The sequence below is a fragment of the Sinohyriopsis cumingii genome, chromosome 3 (genome assembly GCF_028554795.1).
Source record: "Sinohyriopsis cumingii isolate HCF-2022 chromosome 3, ASM2855479v2, whole genome shotgun sequence".
Taxonomy (NCBI): Eukaryota; Metazoa; Mollusca; class Bivalvia; order Unionida; family Unionidae; genus Sinohyriopsis; species Sinohyriopsis cumingii.
The window spans coordinates 90,645,542-90,662,747 of NC_142963.1; the positions used below are offsets into that span (position 1 = coordinate 90,645,542).

Genomic DNA, 17,206 nt, shown 5'->3' on the forward strand with positions numbered 1-17,206 from the left:
ATAAAATAAAGTCTATATTTACGAGTGCGCCGGTCCTTTCTGCACAGTTCAATCGTTTGAAATGTTTGTTTTTGCAAGTGATGTAGGAGTTGGTGGAGTATTGATTCAAGAAAACAAAAATGGTGTGAATCATCCAATATGCTATTTTTTTTTATAAAGTTTATTTTAGTTCAGCTCCGTCTCTGGTTGTTGTATTCAGTGAGCATAACCCCCATTACTTTCATTATCAAAACGAAAAAAGAAAACCGAAACAACTCAGAGATTGTTAAAGTAGATTTTGATTTTGCAGGAATACAACATTGATATTAGATGCATCAAAGGAAAAGACAATCTAATTGCCGATGCACTTTCACGCGTATAGGAAAGTACTATATTGGTTTATTTTATATATATCTTGTGACATTCACGAGACATTTTACTATGTAATTTTTATTTATTATAGTATCATATGTATATGACTATTATGTAAAAGAAAGCTTTATTGAAGAGATTTTTCTTTTTTCTTATGAGTGGATGTTTTATGTACATTTAATTTGCATTGTATATTGCCTTCTGTCCATGACTAAGTTACGTATATTTAATTTGTATTGTGAGATTGACCGTTAACATTATTCATTTTGTAGGTAAACACGTTTACCTGGATTTGAGGTCAGGACACGGGTTTCCCCATGGGAATTCCCTATGCACCTGCTTTTTGCCATGTTCTTCACTACAGTTTTAGTAATAGACCTGATATTCTTTGACAAAATTCTACAACTGAACTTTTGACCCTCATCCTGGTTCTTACATTGTGACTCGGTTTAAAAAAAATGAAGCAGTAGTAAGCATAAATTATTTATTTCTAGCTTAACGTACAAAGCGGTATCAGTCTTTTAGTTGTGTCCAGTTTTGAGAATGTTGAAAAAATTATTCGCTTGAATTACAAAGTGCTCAATAATATCTGAATATCGTTATTTTGAGATTATTGTGAATTTATTTGAGAAAATTTGGATTATATCTTTGTGATATCATGCATCAAGACTATTCGTACATCAACACTATTCCAGGCTATTAGTAAATCAGCACGTTGAAGATTAAAATTCATTCTGAGCAGCAATAGAATTTCTTTGGATTAGCCATACTTTTGGATTTTGTAGAACTTTTAGGACAAACTGGGATTAAATTCACAATACTGTAAGTTCTTTGGAAACTTTCAATTTGTATTCTAGGAAACAGATTAGCTATTGAATTTTTACTTAATTTTTTGGGCTTTCTTAACCTCTTTTGTGTTACTTAAAGCCCATAGAGTCGTAAACAATACCAAAGTGGATCATTGAAGTCATTGAGCCACACTGGTTAAATGTAACATCCAGTATGAGGCTATGAAATTTGTCACGGGTCATAACACAATTCAAGATGAAGTTCATGAGACCCAAGGCAAAAAGTCTTCAAAATGCACGCTGATTACAGAGATCAACTGTAGCAGCAACGTACTAATAATGGAAAATGGACAAAAACTCATTCAAAACTGTACATGATGATGAACCTTTAAAAGGTACATCTGAAAGTAATGGGCTATGTACTTTGCAAATGGAATATAGTTATGCTGGTTACTAGAAGTGTGAATTGACTAACAGAATGTAAATATTACTACAGTGCTCCTGCATCTCAATAGGACAGTAATAATAAAGTATACCTTTTAAAAAAACAGACTTCTTTTTATCTTGAGATTGCCTTCTAAAAAATAAAAGGTTAATATCCAATTTAAAGCCTTAATGCCGCCGCTACTAAAAAGACGTCGTATATGCCAAATCATCTGAATAATACAGAATTTTGAAAGATACTGGTCCTAAACATCGTTGGATTCCATAAAAAACAGATAATATCGACGTTTCATCCCTTGATGAGCTATCATGTTTTTCCTCGAAATGAGAAAACAATTTTTTCTTAAGAAAATATGCTTCTTCGAGACTACTTACACAATCACACTACCTTAGAAGAACTACTACTACTTCGCAAATCCAGCCCTCCCAGTAACTGCCTTTAGCTAAAGGGAGCTAAAAGTTGTCTGCTGGCCTATGTGGTGATTAGACAGAGTGATCTACCATTATGTTTAAGACTTGGCGGCTACTGGAGCGGAAGGCAAGCTCTATGTGATGGGAGGGTGTATGTGTATTATGATTGGGCAAGTTTTCTCGAAGTAACATATTTACTTGAAATACGTTACCCAATGTAATACCTTAAAAGAATAGTTAACAGGTTGAGTGAGGTACATCCCCTTACCCCGGAGATATGATCTCCGGTCCCCTAAGTATGTGAGACAGCTTCTAGGCAACCGAATTGGAGGTGACTCCTTCTGTCGGGCGCGGCTTCAAAAGGGAAAAATTTCCACTACCACCCCCAAGTAAATCCAGCAGAAGTCGTGAAGCCACGTCTTAAGAAGCTGTCGATGGATCTGGAAGGGTGACCCATTGAGCTGCGGATATAGGTCCTACCTATCGAATATCCTCTCTGGAATGCCAGATCTCAAAGTCGAAACCTTGAGAATGTGGACTCAGATCTCCATCCCACAACCTGAATGATATTAATTAGTAAACAGTTCCGGTCTGATGCTAGGTTGGTGGCAACCGCTCGAACCTCTTGTGCCGAAGTTGGTAATAAGTTCATTTGATCTGGGGTTATTTCCTTCTATGCTGAGCGAATAACCCCCCTTACTCCAGGACTAGATATTCTGTTCTGATAGATCCTCCTGTCCTTTCCTAATATGGCAAGACATGATAGCCCGGGACTGGGTGTTGTAGGTGCCCTTCAGTTGATCTGTCCAGGTGGGACAGAAGTTTCATGGCCTAAGTTTGGCTGCCTGTGCAAGGGAGACGGTCTTGGCGATGAAGGTAAATGCCATGAGTAAGACAGACCCATCTTGTCTTAACTTGCATGCAATTTGGAGCTGTTGATAGGGCATGTATTTCGCGAATTCTACCTGCTGTCGCTAACGCCTGCAATTGGTTCAAAAGGTGTCTCGTCTAGGCGGTTTGATACCCAAGATAGGTTTCGCTTTGGGCATAGGGTTAACGTTTTTGGCCGTGTACGCAGAGTTGGTGAGAAAGTAGGATAAGTCCTGGGTTTGTCTGATATCCTCTCTCCCATGATGAAAGGTGTCAGCGATTGTGGAGCGCTAACCTTTGATCGTACTCTGTGCTAACTTTCTCTCTTCAAAGAGCCAGAGGAGAGAATAAGCTATCTGCGGTATGATACCTAAAATGGCAGGATATGTTCGCTTGCGCACCACTGGGTGAAATTGTGTCATTTGGTTTTATATGCATTCAGAGTGGACGGTCATTGTGCCTGAGCGATTCTCTCCATGACTGGATGCGACATTTGTTTAAGTGAAGACACGTTTGATACAATCCAGACGTGTATGTTCGGGAACTCCGGAGAAGAATGAAAATGCTGTGGTGGTTGTTTAAGTAGATGAAGGAAAACCCAAATTTTCCGAGGGGTTTCCGATGCAAGACTAATGAGGTCATTGATCCACAACTCCCATTGGAAAGGTGCAATGAAGATGAGGTGACAGGCTGATTCCCTTGCTTTTTGTATCACTTTTGGCATCAGATGTTTTGGATGGTAGGTGTATGTGTTCAGGTTGAGCCAATCCAACGATGGGGAGACGACTGCCAAAGTTTTTGGATCCGGGATAGGAGACAAAAATGCTGGGAGTTTGACATTCCACCTTTTCGCAGACAAGCCCGTTAACGGTTGGTCCCGACGAGTACAGAACGGAGTGAGAACCGAGGAATGGAGAGACCATTCCTTGTGTACTAGTTGTATGTTCTGTGGATTGGCGAACATGCATGTATGTTTGTTGATGACAACAGCATTTCAGAAAGTCCCACACCATGGCACAAAGGTCTGGGAACAGGGGTCATCCTGTTTGTCGGAGATAAATCACCATTGTAGGATTGCGTTCCTCCTCGTTTGAGATAAGTCACCAATGTAGAGTTGTCCAACAGAATGAGATCTCCCTTGCCAAGCAAAATTCCTGCCACCGCTGAAAGGCTTTCACAATGGCCATCCTCATATGAAGGTATAGTTCCTGGCTAGAGCATGTACAGCTGGCATCCCGAAAGGATGGTAGTGGGCAGGCCCCCAGCCCTCCATACTTTCATTAGTACACTGTAATCTTGAGCAGGTGGACGTGTAAATATATATACCTGCCGTGAGCCAAGTCAGGTTGCTCCCAATCCCACAGATGGTGCCTCAATTCGGTACAATTGGTAAGAGGATGGTCCAGACTTGAGGACTCCATTTGTGCAGAGGAATCAGTAGCAACACAGTAGAAAGCGACCTAGGACCATGAGGTCCGCTGTCACATTGATCAAGCCTAAGCCTATTAGGCGAAGGGATTTCCGTGAGATAGAATTTTCTCAAAACTAAAGTGCTACCATGAGTTGTTTCAATGCCCAGTACTGAGGGAGACGAAATATGTTGCCTGTGTATTGAACTCCATAGCCAGGTGAACAAATCGTTGAGATGGTACATGGTCGGAGTTTTTCTTTTTGATGAAAGTCCTGATTAGTAACAAGGGCTGTGATGTCTTTTTAGAGCTAACTCACTGACGCTGCTGCCGGATGTCGTCCAAGTAACTTAAAGTTTCCGCCATAGAAACGGTCCCGACATGCGCAATTACTCAATTTGTCAGACCCGGGACCGACGTTGAGCCCCAATTGGAGTGCCCTGAATTGGTAAACGATGTTGTACACAAATCGCAAGAACATCCTGGGAGCATTGTGAATAGAGACATAAAGGTAGGCGCCATCCAAGTCCGCTGTGATGACAAAATCTTCCTCATGGATGGTGTTCAAAATGTGCTGTGGTGTTTCCAGTTGAAAAGCAAGGGTCATAGATAAATTGATTGAGTGCGCTTTTACCAATGATCAGATGTATATCCACTTGGTATGTGAATAACCTGACCTTTGATGGGTGGAGCTTCGATAGGATGACTTTCAGAAGTTCTGTCCTATCAGTGGTCCTTTGGTTGATTTCCCATACTATCCCTGTATCGACACTGTAGTTGTGGGAGGGTGGGATCTATGTCTCCTTGATGGCTTACTGCGGATTTCATCCATCAGGACATTAAACAGAAGGTTAGAGGATAAAGACTGTGCTCTTAGTTTGGCTGTGTAGAGGTCAGGTAAGTGCAGGCAAAGGACACAGATGCATTCTGCCAATTGGAATGACAGCTGCTGTTACGACATTGGCCAAAGTGTGTTGAGCAGCTCTGCTCAGTACTTGAGCTATTCTTGAGACTGACTACCATGCATGTCCTGAGGTATTCAGATTGAAAGAAGATAAGCTATGTTTCATTGGTTGGAAGACAGCCAGATCGAATGGAAGTCCAACAAAAAAGTCATGAAAACAATATTGCTCACTAACTGCCATGTGTCAACAAAGGATTTTCAATTCATAATGTGGAGTGTGGCTGTGTCATCACCAAAGCAGCGATATCACTGTCAACTGTTGGGATTCTGAATGGGGGGGAATAGAAATGCTGAAAAACTGATGATGAAGGTGGGTCAGAACATCTATAACTCTAATAGACTGCTAAAGTAAATGAAGTCAGATTCTTCCATTGCATCATAAGATCAATGGATGCTGGAGCTCTGGTGTATGTTGTTGATGGAGTTGGTGGGGGGGGGGGGAACTTAGCTCCAGGGTGGAAAACGTCCCCAGTGGAGGCTCAGAATGCTGAATCTTTCCATGCCATTGGATAGTGCAGAACAGATTATGGTTGAGACTTAGCTGGCGAAGAGTGACGAGGTCTGTTGCTCACTAAGTGTGAACGCCTTGAATTAGAAATTTTGACTTCAAGACAGTCGCTGAGTAAAGAGGATCTTCTCATAGCAAATTGTAGAGAAATTTGAAGCAACATCTGTTTAGGCATAAGTAACTACTCATGGTATCATGCCAAATGAGTGTCACGAGGTTGTGCAAGTTAGACTGGTACCTGCACATGTCTGCAAAGTCAGGTTCGATGTACTGGAAGCCAGGCTGTTATTGACTGAGCCTGTAATATTGACGTTTGGCTCTTGGTTTTCCTTGGTATATGGCCTAGCCCTGTCGCAACAGAAATAGGCCATCCATTTGAGGTGGATATCATTAGGATCAGAAGTTGGGATGGGTCATGGTATATCTGATCCATGTAACCTGTCTATATGCCTATTGAATGAGAGGGAACTTGGCTGTTTGCTAGCTCTGTCCCCAGCTGTTCCAGACGAGGAATAAAGTCGGACCCCGAGGAGGCAAGGTGGAGGGAGTTCCAAAAATGCTGAGTCCTGTGGCAGTGACTTGGGTGCCAGAGCTGTTTCAGTGCATGTCAATATCCAGCGCTTCATGGCTAAAGGGTTAAGTTGAATTATCTCCCTTGTTCCCATTAAGATTCACACTGAAGAATAAGTCAGCATGCAGACTTTGTTCTGAGCTGTGTTGTTTGCATTTTACCTTTGGTCCTAATCTGTAAGAAAAAACAGAGCAAAACATATAATTGTAGCCCTGCACTCGTCTTTAGAGCACAGTATCCATGCAGAGCTAAAGCATGATAAGGTTGACCCAGAAATTGACAAGTCTAATAAAAGCAATGAAGCATACAGGTAAAATATAATGACAATACTACCTGCATGGGAATAAGTTATAACCTTGTGGGCCTGCACATGTTGTTTGAATACCATATGGGTGCAGAGTTATACCAAATGAAGGTTACCTGTAAAAAAGTGACAGCAGATATGATACCTGGATGGAAGTTCAAGGATGGACTACAAGGTTAGAATCATGGCATTCCAAGGCTAAGGATACCGTGGTAAATGAAACTCACCTGTATGTATGTACTGGAAAAGACGGAATTGTACATACAAAAAAATGAGTTTCTTAAGTTAGATAAAAACATGCACACATATAAATAATGTAGCCTGAACCAATCTGATTAAAATCATATCTCCACTGTCCTACGTGAAGATCTAATGACGACCACTTAAGGGTCATGTTTTGCTGACCTTTGAACTAGCAAATGAAAATGCAGCTTTCAAAAATCTGAAAGTGAATTAAATCATTTGGTACACATTCTTAACTTGCAATTATGGTAATAACATAGGTTACCAGAACATGACCCATAAGCGGTTGATGTCAGGTCTTCATGAATAACGTAGAGATCTGATTTCAATCAGACTGAAGCTTGAACCTAACTGTGAAGTCAAATATACTACCTGTGCAAGCAACTAAGTGCTTGTTAAATATGATGGAATGTGTATGCAGATAAACATGACTCAAATGTCTCCTACAGAAATATGTATGCGCAGGATGTGACAGAATAAAATGTATAGAGTGCTGACCTATACTTGTCTGACCAGTGTGGAAGAAATTCAGAAATGTACACAAGTGTCTATATTACATACCAAAAAGACCTTCACAGAAAAGGGAATGGAGGCACTGTTATAGAGATGTAGAGAGTAGGTGCAACAATGTATTTTACAAAAGCAATGCTTGTAGGGAAAAAGACTTGCACGTATAAAAAAACGAAGCCCAAAATGGATGTGAAGTAGCTTAGGCTCCAATTGCAAGAACCTCAAGTCGTGATAGAAAAATTTGGAAATATAGATGCAGTATACTTTCCTGAGAAGTGAAAAACTCCTCAAACTTCCATGTAGATTTTGGCTTTTTTGAGGTCTCTGATGATGAGAGTGTGCTTCTTGGCACGAGCGGAAGTAGTAACTGGGAGGTTCCTAGGCTTTGTCGCCAAGTCTGATACCAAAGGGGAGATTACTTTGCCTGACCGCCACATAGGCTGGCAGACAACGTTTAGATAAAAGTAGTATTTTGGAGAGCTGGATTTGTGAGGTAGTTCAGATATTATGATTGGGTGACATATCTGAAGAAGAAACCCTGCCATTTTCAACATGTGCACGCATTATTCTGATGTTGATCTGTGACATCCATGGGTCAACTGATTTCGGACGAAAGCTGACACACAAGATTTGATGATGTCACTCTTGTAAACATAAGAAGCTAACACCACACAATATTGGATTGTTTTCAGACCAAGTTCGCCCTTCAATGTATATTCCACCACCCCAGCTGATCACCACTATTAACTAGAGTCTTGTTTATTATATCTAATGCAATCTTTTTCTTTTCAGATCCACTTAAAATAAGCAGGCCTGCCTATCTTCATTCCCTCTCAAATCAATTTGTGCTCCACATGCAAATGTTGTTATTATTAGATTAGTCTCAAATGGAATTTGTTGAATGTATAACTTCACTACTTTTGGAGCATTCTGGAAAAAGATCTGAATTATGAGACTTTGTTGACTGAATTATGGGATTGCACCTCTTAATTATAAATTGAATATCCTAACTTCATTTAAACCTAAAATCCTGATTATTTCAAAGAACGGTTTATATCAGACAGCTTTTATAACAAATCAATTCCTTCCTTCCAAACTTTTGATAGATTGGAAGAATGGTGCAGTTTATGATAAATGGCAGCACTGGAACTTTAATGTCGAGTGTGTCTGGACATACAGACATGAACATGGATACCAAAAGTGAGTGTCATGTGAAGCTAGCTGTTGCATGAAGCATTTGCGTAGGAGGGCTCAACAATACTACTTAAATCAGGGTTGTGGAAACACTAACTTTTGATGGTCATGACCATCTGAGGTGGTGAAATATCCATTTTTTCTCTCTTCAGAATAACCTGGCTTTTGCAAAAGGTTAATAACTATAGTTTGTAGCAGACAGTGGATGGGGCTGTGCTTGTTCATTCATTCAGTGAATACAGTTTCTTAAGTCAATGTGAACTGTGTTGGAAATGAAAGTATGTGTATTTGTATGTTATATAAATAAAACGTGTGTAGTATAATGCTGTCTTTGATATACCACTCATATATCAATGAAAACAGCATACGTACCATATATGTAGTTACTATATTTCAGTAATGCAATTTAACTATACCCAACTATCTGGACAATTTTGATAAAATCTTTAACATCAAAATTACTGACAGAAAAACAATGAAAAACACTAAATATGAAGGGAATAGAGTCTATCATCTGTCTTAGATGATATAACATTCTGATGCAAAATCACAAATACAATAAATGTCCAAGCAAATTCTGCATAACTTGAAGAACAAATGAACCACTGCACCCCACAACTAAAATTTAAAATTTGCAGTCAAGACAGAAAGGACTGCAATATCTGATTGTTTAAACTATACAATTAAATAAATATATAAGCCATAAACTGAGAAAATAATAAATGTGAGAAGAAAGAGTGTTACAACAAGCACTAGTCTCGAGATTAATAATACACATTATCTCATTTTCAATAATTATGTATTGATCATTTCAACCAAACATAAGCTATAACATGTATTGAATTGGGTATTCCTATATGTGTGAGAAATACACAAAATGATTAAAAATCTGAAACTAGAAAGAGATTTTATATGTATAAATGCTTACACATACATAGATGTATGCAAAGATGAACCATATCCCAAAAAAAAAAATCTGAAAATTAAACCATGTTTATTATTTCCAACAGAAAATCTATTACCAGTGGCAATAAGTCATCAAAATATCACATATCCCTCTTTCATTGCCACATAAAGACTCCTAATGAATGTATCCAATGGCCCATCACTCTGACTTCTTATGCCTCATACTATGGACCAACATTCTCAATTCTTTTACCACATACTACAGACCAACACTCTCAATTCTTATACCACATACTACGGACCAACACTCTCAATTCTTATACCACATACTATGGACCAACACTCTCAATTCTTATACCACATACTATGGACCAACACTCTCAATTCTTTTACCACATACTACAGACCAACACTCTCAATTCTTATACCACATACTATGGTCCATCACTCTCAATTCTTATACCACATACTATGGACCAACACTCTCAATTCTTATACCACATACTATGGACCAACATTCTCAATTCTTATACCACATACTACGGACCAACACTCTCAATTCTTATACCACATACTATGGACCAACACTCTCAATTCTTATACCACATACTATGGACCAACACTCTCAATTCTTTTACCACATACTACAGACCAACACTCTCAATTCTTATACCACATACTATGGTCCATCACTCTCAATTCTTATACCATATACTACAGACCAACACTCTCAATTCTTATACCACATACTATGGGCCAACATTCTGAATTCTTATACCACATACTACAGACCAACACTCTCAATTCTTTTACCACATACTATGGACCAACACTCTAAATTCTTATACCACATACTACAGACCAACACTCTCAATTCTTATACCACATACTATGGTCCAACACTCTCAATTCTTTTACTACATACTATGGTCCAACACTCTCAATTCTTATACCACATACTATGGTCCATCACTCTCAATTCTTATACCACGTACTATGGAACAACACTCTCAATTCTTATACCACATACTATGGATCAACACTCTCAATTCTTTTACCACATACTACGGACCAACACTTTTAATTCTTATACCACATACTATGGAACAACACTCTCAATTCTTATACCACATACTATGGATCAACACTCTCAATTCTTATACCACATACTATGGTCCATCACTCTCAATTCTTATACCACATACTATGGAACAACACTCTCAATTCTTATACCACATACTATGGATCAACACTCTCAATTCTTTTACCACATACTATGGATCAACACTCTCAATTCTTTTACCACACACTATGGACCAACACTCTCAATTCTTATACCACATACTATGGACCAACACTCTCAATTCTTATACCACATACTACGGACCAACACTCTAAATTCTTTTACCACATACTATGGATCAACACTTTTAATTCTTATACCACATACTACGGACCAACACTCTAAATTCTTTTACCACATACTATGGACCAACACTTTTAATTCTTATACCACATACTATGGACCAACACTCTCAATTCTTTTACCACCATACTATGGATCAACACTCTCAACTCTTTTACCACATACTACAGACCAACACTTTTAATTCTTATACAACATACTCTAGACCAACACTCTAAATTCTCATACCACATACTATGGATCAACACTCTCAATTGTTATACCACATACTATGGTCCATCACTCTCAATTGTTATACCACATACTATGGACCAACACTCTCAATATATATATATATATATATATATATATATATATATATATATATATATATATATATATATATATATATATATATATATATATATATATATATATATATATATATATATATATATATATATATATATATATATTACTTAGGCAACACTTTATTTCCAAGGCAAGCTACAAAATATTCAGATGCAAAAGTATCAACTTGCTAAAAAGTAAAGTACCTTGAATGGAGTGAGAGTTATGCTCCTGAAATGAAAATTGATGGAAAAAGGTGTACAGGGATAGCTATGTCCCACATACCCCACTTTGTAATATGATGGGAAATACTAAAACAAATTGTTATCCTGCAGAGACAACTGATTTGTACCCACTTTTAAATCACTGAAAGCATGAATAAAATACTATTATTATGAATCTATAACACATAAACAAATGCACACACATGACAAGGATGGCTAACAATAAATATACATACATATAAGAAAGAGTGACTGACAATGTACATATATATAGATACACACACATAACCTGAGTGGCTGACTATGTATACACATACACACACACACATGACCAGAGTGTCTGACAATGTACATGTACATATATGAACTAGAGACTGACAATCCATGCTCAAATTGCCCCAATTTATGTGGGACTGCATCTCCATGTTAACAGTCTATTTCTGAAAAATACATTTTTTTTAAAAAAACACAACCAATTTTCCATCCTCAAAAATTCAAAGATTAAACAATGAACATGTTTTCTCATGTATTCCAATAAAAACTCATAAATGGAGAAAATAAATTTCTTTGCATGGAAAGGAAACAGCTCTGAAGCAGATAGTTGGGAGTATTCTGTGAAATGCATCATGTGTCTTCAGAGCAGTTAATATCCAACTTTTGGGTCCCAAAGATTTTTTCTCATTGTTAAGCTCAGGTCTCTTATATTTGTATATTTTTGTAGCTGTCGTTGCTACCTAACTAAAACAAGCCAATTCAACATTTGAGAAGAATTTCCACATGGAAGAATTTTGTTCCTACTACGTGGCTATCAATAATTACATGTAAAATAATGGGTTCGGACACTGGTAGAAATGGTTGTGATGGAAATCAACATTTGATCAATCATATTTGAGTGGTCATTCTGTCAAATTTGGCATGTGGACCAGGTCTGAGAGGCTGACAATAGTGGCTCCAATCAAACTAATTTCCTGAGTGCTGACTACAGGGGGCACATGGATCTCTGGGATAATGGTGTCATTCTGCAGAACACTCTCAATGGCTTGTTTACACTCTGTCTCATGTTCCTCAACTATGGTCTGGTCTACTTCGTGTTGCTCTTGTTGCAGTTGTTGCTCTTCTTCTTGCTCAAGCTGCCGATGCTGTAGCTGCTGTTTAACTGCATAATGAATCTCCTCCTTCTTATGCACCCTCATATGGATGGTGAGTGTTCTATTATGGATGAAGGCCTTGTAACACACAGGGCAACTGTGTTTTCGTTCATTGGTGTGGATTTTTTCATGCTGTCTCATGTTACTTTTATCATTAAAAGCTCTGCCACAGTACTGACAACTGTAGGGCTTAATTCCCTTGTGGATGTAGATGTGTCGAGTCAGGTCTTCCTTATCTCCGTATATCTTGTCACACAGTTCACACTGGTATAGCTTGATATTGGTCTTATGCTCTATATCACCCTTCATTTCTGGATGCTTCTTGGCTAGGTGGTTTTTGTACATAAACACAGATCGGAATTTCTGATCACAATACTCACAGGGCCAGCGATCAACAATGAAGTGCCCTTTTCGATGATGGTTCATTCGCCCTCGCTGTTTGAAGGTCTTTCCACAAATATCGCAAATGTGGTTGTGAAACAAGGAATGTGTGTTTTTGTGCTGCTTAAGGTTGCCGTAACTTCGAAATTTTTTTCCACATTCCTAAAAGATAAAAACATGAGATTAATATAAACACAACTGACTTAGACTCAAAACTTAATACAGAAAGTTAGTCTAATCTTGTAACCTTGCCAAATTACCAAATTTGTGAATTTATGTATTCCACTTTACAATCTTTACTGCTATTACTCTAATAATGTTATACATCTGATTATTGATGCTCATGTCTTTGTCCTAAATATACAAATATACAGGTAGAATGAGTATCCCTCTCTAAGACCATAACAAATATTCAACCATCACGATACAAAAACTAATACAGCTGACTTTATCTCATTAAAAAATACAATTCTGCATCTTCTGATACAACAGAACAAATTTAAGAGACAAAAAAAGAATCTTTTAGAATAAATATATTGGAATAAATGTAAAGCTCATTTATTAACTACTATTTTTTCTAAAAATCAAGTGGAAAAAGCAACCATGAAATATGTATTTTATGATATCCACCCAGGCTAGCTTCTTTCAGCTTCTCCAGCATGTCTTTGGGAAAGGAATTTAGCAATCATTTCCTCCTTATAATAAGGCCAACTCTGTGTTAAAACCAACCAGCAACCAATCAACTTTTCTTTCTCCTGAATCTCTTGATTCAGCCCTGTTAAATGATTAAATAACAAACTATTCTTCCTTTTGACATAAAAAGACATTTTATAAGATTAAAATCTCAAATGTGTAGGGTTTGTTTTTACCCTGGAAAATCACTTTCATAAGAAGATTTCAGTTCTACATTTGCCCATATACATGTATTGACTGAATGTCTCTCACATTTTGTAGAGGAAAAGACAGAGAAAAAGCATATCCCAGAGAATTACATTTTAAAAATGTTGGTATTGAGAAAGCTTGCCAGTAGCTTCTCGTGGGTCGGTGGTTCTTTCCGGGGTTTTCCCGGGTTCTTCCTCCACCATTAATACTGGCTGCCCTGTATAGCCTATCGTGTGCTGAAAAATGGCGTTAAACCCCACAACAACAACAACAACAACATTTTAAAAATGCTTTCAAATTTATGGCACTCTATAGTTTTGTATTTTGCATAGGGTTAGGTTTCTAAAGAAAAAGAATTTCCTTTGATTTTCCTCATTGGTTCCACTGGTTATTTAAAAAAGACTTTGTATATCTTAGGTATTGTTAAAAAAAATTTTAATTCCCTCTCTTTTGGTGTACAATTGATGCATGCAATATGGGTTATAGAGGGTACAGCTTGGCCGTACTTTAGATGTTTACCTCTAAAAAAATGCTAGCTCTTCTTGGTCATTTTCTCTTCCTGGACTTCTGAGGTAAAGTGCAAAAAAAAGAGTTGGCAAGAACTGATTTCTGTTTTACATTTTATTTATTTGGTAATTCATTCACTGCACTTTCAGAAAATGGTATTGTCTAGTCTGGCAAAACGGTGTTTTCCCTATTCTAAAAATTGCTAAAGATAGTGGACTTTAGAATAATTCTGACTAATTTTTTTAGCACATTGGAGCATTCAAATTGATTACCTGTATGATTAGATACTGTACAATTTCCACAAATACAATATACGAGGATATCTGAGCCATAGTACATTAAAGTAATATAGCAGTATGTGAAAATACTCTCCAGTGTGCATGTTGCAAATGTAAACATCTTACACCTGACACTCTCTCAGAAGTTCATATCTGTATAACACCCACATAAAGACTACATAGGTATTATTATTGTATGATTTAATTTTGGTTGTAAAGATGAAACATTTAAGTCACAAGCATCAGAACAGTCTTTTTGAATAATTCTGATGTTTTTTCCCCACAGGACAGTATCTGTTAGAAGCAAGTCCCATCCCCACCCCTCCCTTTATGATGAAAAGCTAGCTCTTTTAAAAATGCTAACTGCATTTTCTCAACATAGCAACCAATGTTATGATGATGACAGGAACATGAAACTTGTGACTTTTATTCCTGAGATGTCACTAATAAGTTTCACATTTTGTAAAGGGATGGAACAAATAAGGTTCATGGATGTCAAAGGTCAAATATTAAAATGTTTGCTTATTGTTCTAACACTAGAATTTGGAATAAAGCAAATTTATTTGTCATCATTTATTTATAAATTCATTACAAATGAATGACAAGACACATTTTCATTACATGTATATATTTCTTTCACTTAATGCAGCAGTTTAAAATTTAAGTTCACTTCATTCGTGTTCTAAGACTTCTAATTTCCCCATAATTATGATCATTACACACAATACTGCCTCAATGTATATTGTGCAGTTAAGAGTAAATTAGCATAATTAGCATATTTTCATGCATAATGTACCATTTTGCTGAGAATGTCATACAGGATGATATGAAAATAAGAAAATTAATTGCACAAATTTTCATATTTGTTTTAATGTGATGCTCTACAGTTTCATATTTTGTATAGGGTTAGATCTGTAAAGAAAAAGAATTTTCCTGGTTTTTATTACTGGTTATACTATTTAAAAAGGCCTTGTATATCTTAGATGTTAAAAAAGAATTTTTCATTCCCTTTATTTTGGTGTATGATTGATGGGTGTAATTTTATGTTATAGAGTATACAGCTTGGCCTTACTTCAGATACTCACCAGTAAAAAAAAAAAAATGCAAGCACCACTTGGTAAATTTTACTTCCTTGACTTAAGAGGTAAATTTGAAAAATAAAAGAGCAGATAACTTTTTAAATGAATGGTGCAATATGGGTTATAGAGTATAGACCTTTGCCTTACTTCAGATGTGTAACTATCAAAAAATGTTAGCTTCACTTGGTCATTTACTTCCTGGACTTCAGAGAAATTGTACACACAAAAAAGAGCTGATAACTTTTTTTACATTTTATATATTTGTTGCTTCATTCATTGAACTTTCAGAAGCTAGTACTGTCTAGTCTGGCAAAATTTGTTTTCCCTATTTTAATAACTGCTAAAGACTGGATTTTAGATTAATTTAGGCTGATTTTCTTTAGATGTGAGAGCACTCAAATTGATTGCCTGTGTGCTATGCTAATATACTATCTATTGTGCATGTTGCAAATGTAAACAACTTCACCTCACTCTCTCATAAGTTCAAATCTGTAGAACAGAGATGCTCCCAGGATTTCATCCTAAGGGGGGGGGGGGATTTCCCCCCTAGTCACATAAAAAAGGTGGAGTAGAACAAAAGTGAGGGAAAGGAGGAAATGTTCATACTTCAATATTTACACAATACTTCAATATCCAGCTCCCTGTCTTCCTGATGCACTCTGTAAGACCCTTATTGAAATCAAAATCTTTAAAAAGATGTTGCCTCAAGTTGTATAAGTATAATCTACTGATTGCTTCTGAGCTTTATCTATTTCTTATCTGTATATAAATATTGTTCTGTCTTGAGAACCCTCTTCACAATCTACTATTTGAAGGGGCATATACATAGCTAGTTTAGCCAGATGGAATAAGTTTGAATACTGTTCTTTATGGTTGTGTACAATTTTCCACAGCTCACAGGTAATGTCTTCTGGATATTTCTGGTCCAAAATAAGATTTTTCACTAATATAACCTTTGCCAAAGTCTAACTTTCTTGAATTAGCATTCTACTGACTACTATTCCAGATTTACTATTCCATAATGGTGTACTAGGATTTTAAGTCTATTAATGCCATAGTCTACTTGTTCAAAAAGATATTTTCATCAAATAATTATCTTTACTTCTTAATTTTATATTATATTGTTATTTATTAAATTTATTGTAATCTTTATGCTAGGGCTATATGGTTTTGTAGCACATGATACTGCAGGGCCAAATTGTGACAAGGAATGAAATGAAAATTGCACTCTACTTTTAAATTATCTGTATTTTAATTTAGCTTGTTTGTCTGCCTTTTCTACATTTTATTTTGAAATACTGCTGAAATGAGGGGTTGACTGTCATGTGTCTACATTTGCCCATCCGGTATGTACATCTGAAACGAGGGGTTGACTGTCATTCTGTCTACATTTGCCAATCCAGTATGTACATTTGAAATGAGGGGTTGACTGTCATTCTGTCTACATTTGCCCATCCAGTATGTACATCTGAAATGAG

General features: G+C 36.9%; 1 protein-coding gene across 3 annotated transcripts in view; it reads right to left on the reverse strand.

Annotated features, from left to right (window-relative positions):
* Positions 1-821: 821 nt before the first annotated feature.
* The window catches only part of LOC149803272 (uncharacterized), a 47,102-nt gene continuing 30,717 nt past the window's right edge, over positions 822-17,206 (reverse strand). For all 3 annotated transcript variants that reach the window (XM_089952937.1, XM_089952936.1, XM_089952938.1), the window contains one exon: positions 822-13,144. In XM_089952937.1, the coding sequence (XP_089809063.1) occupies positions 12,350-13,144 (795 nt within the window). In that variant the 3' untranslated portion in view covers positions 822-12,349. The remainder of the gene's footprint in view (positions 13,145-17,206) is intronic.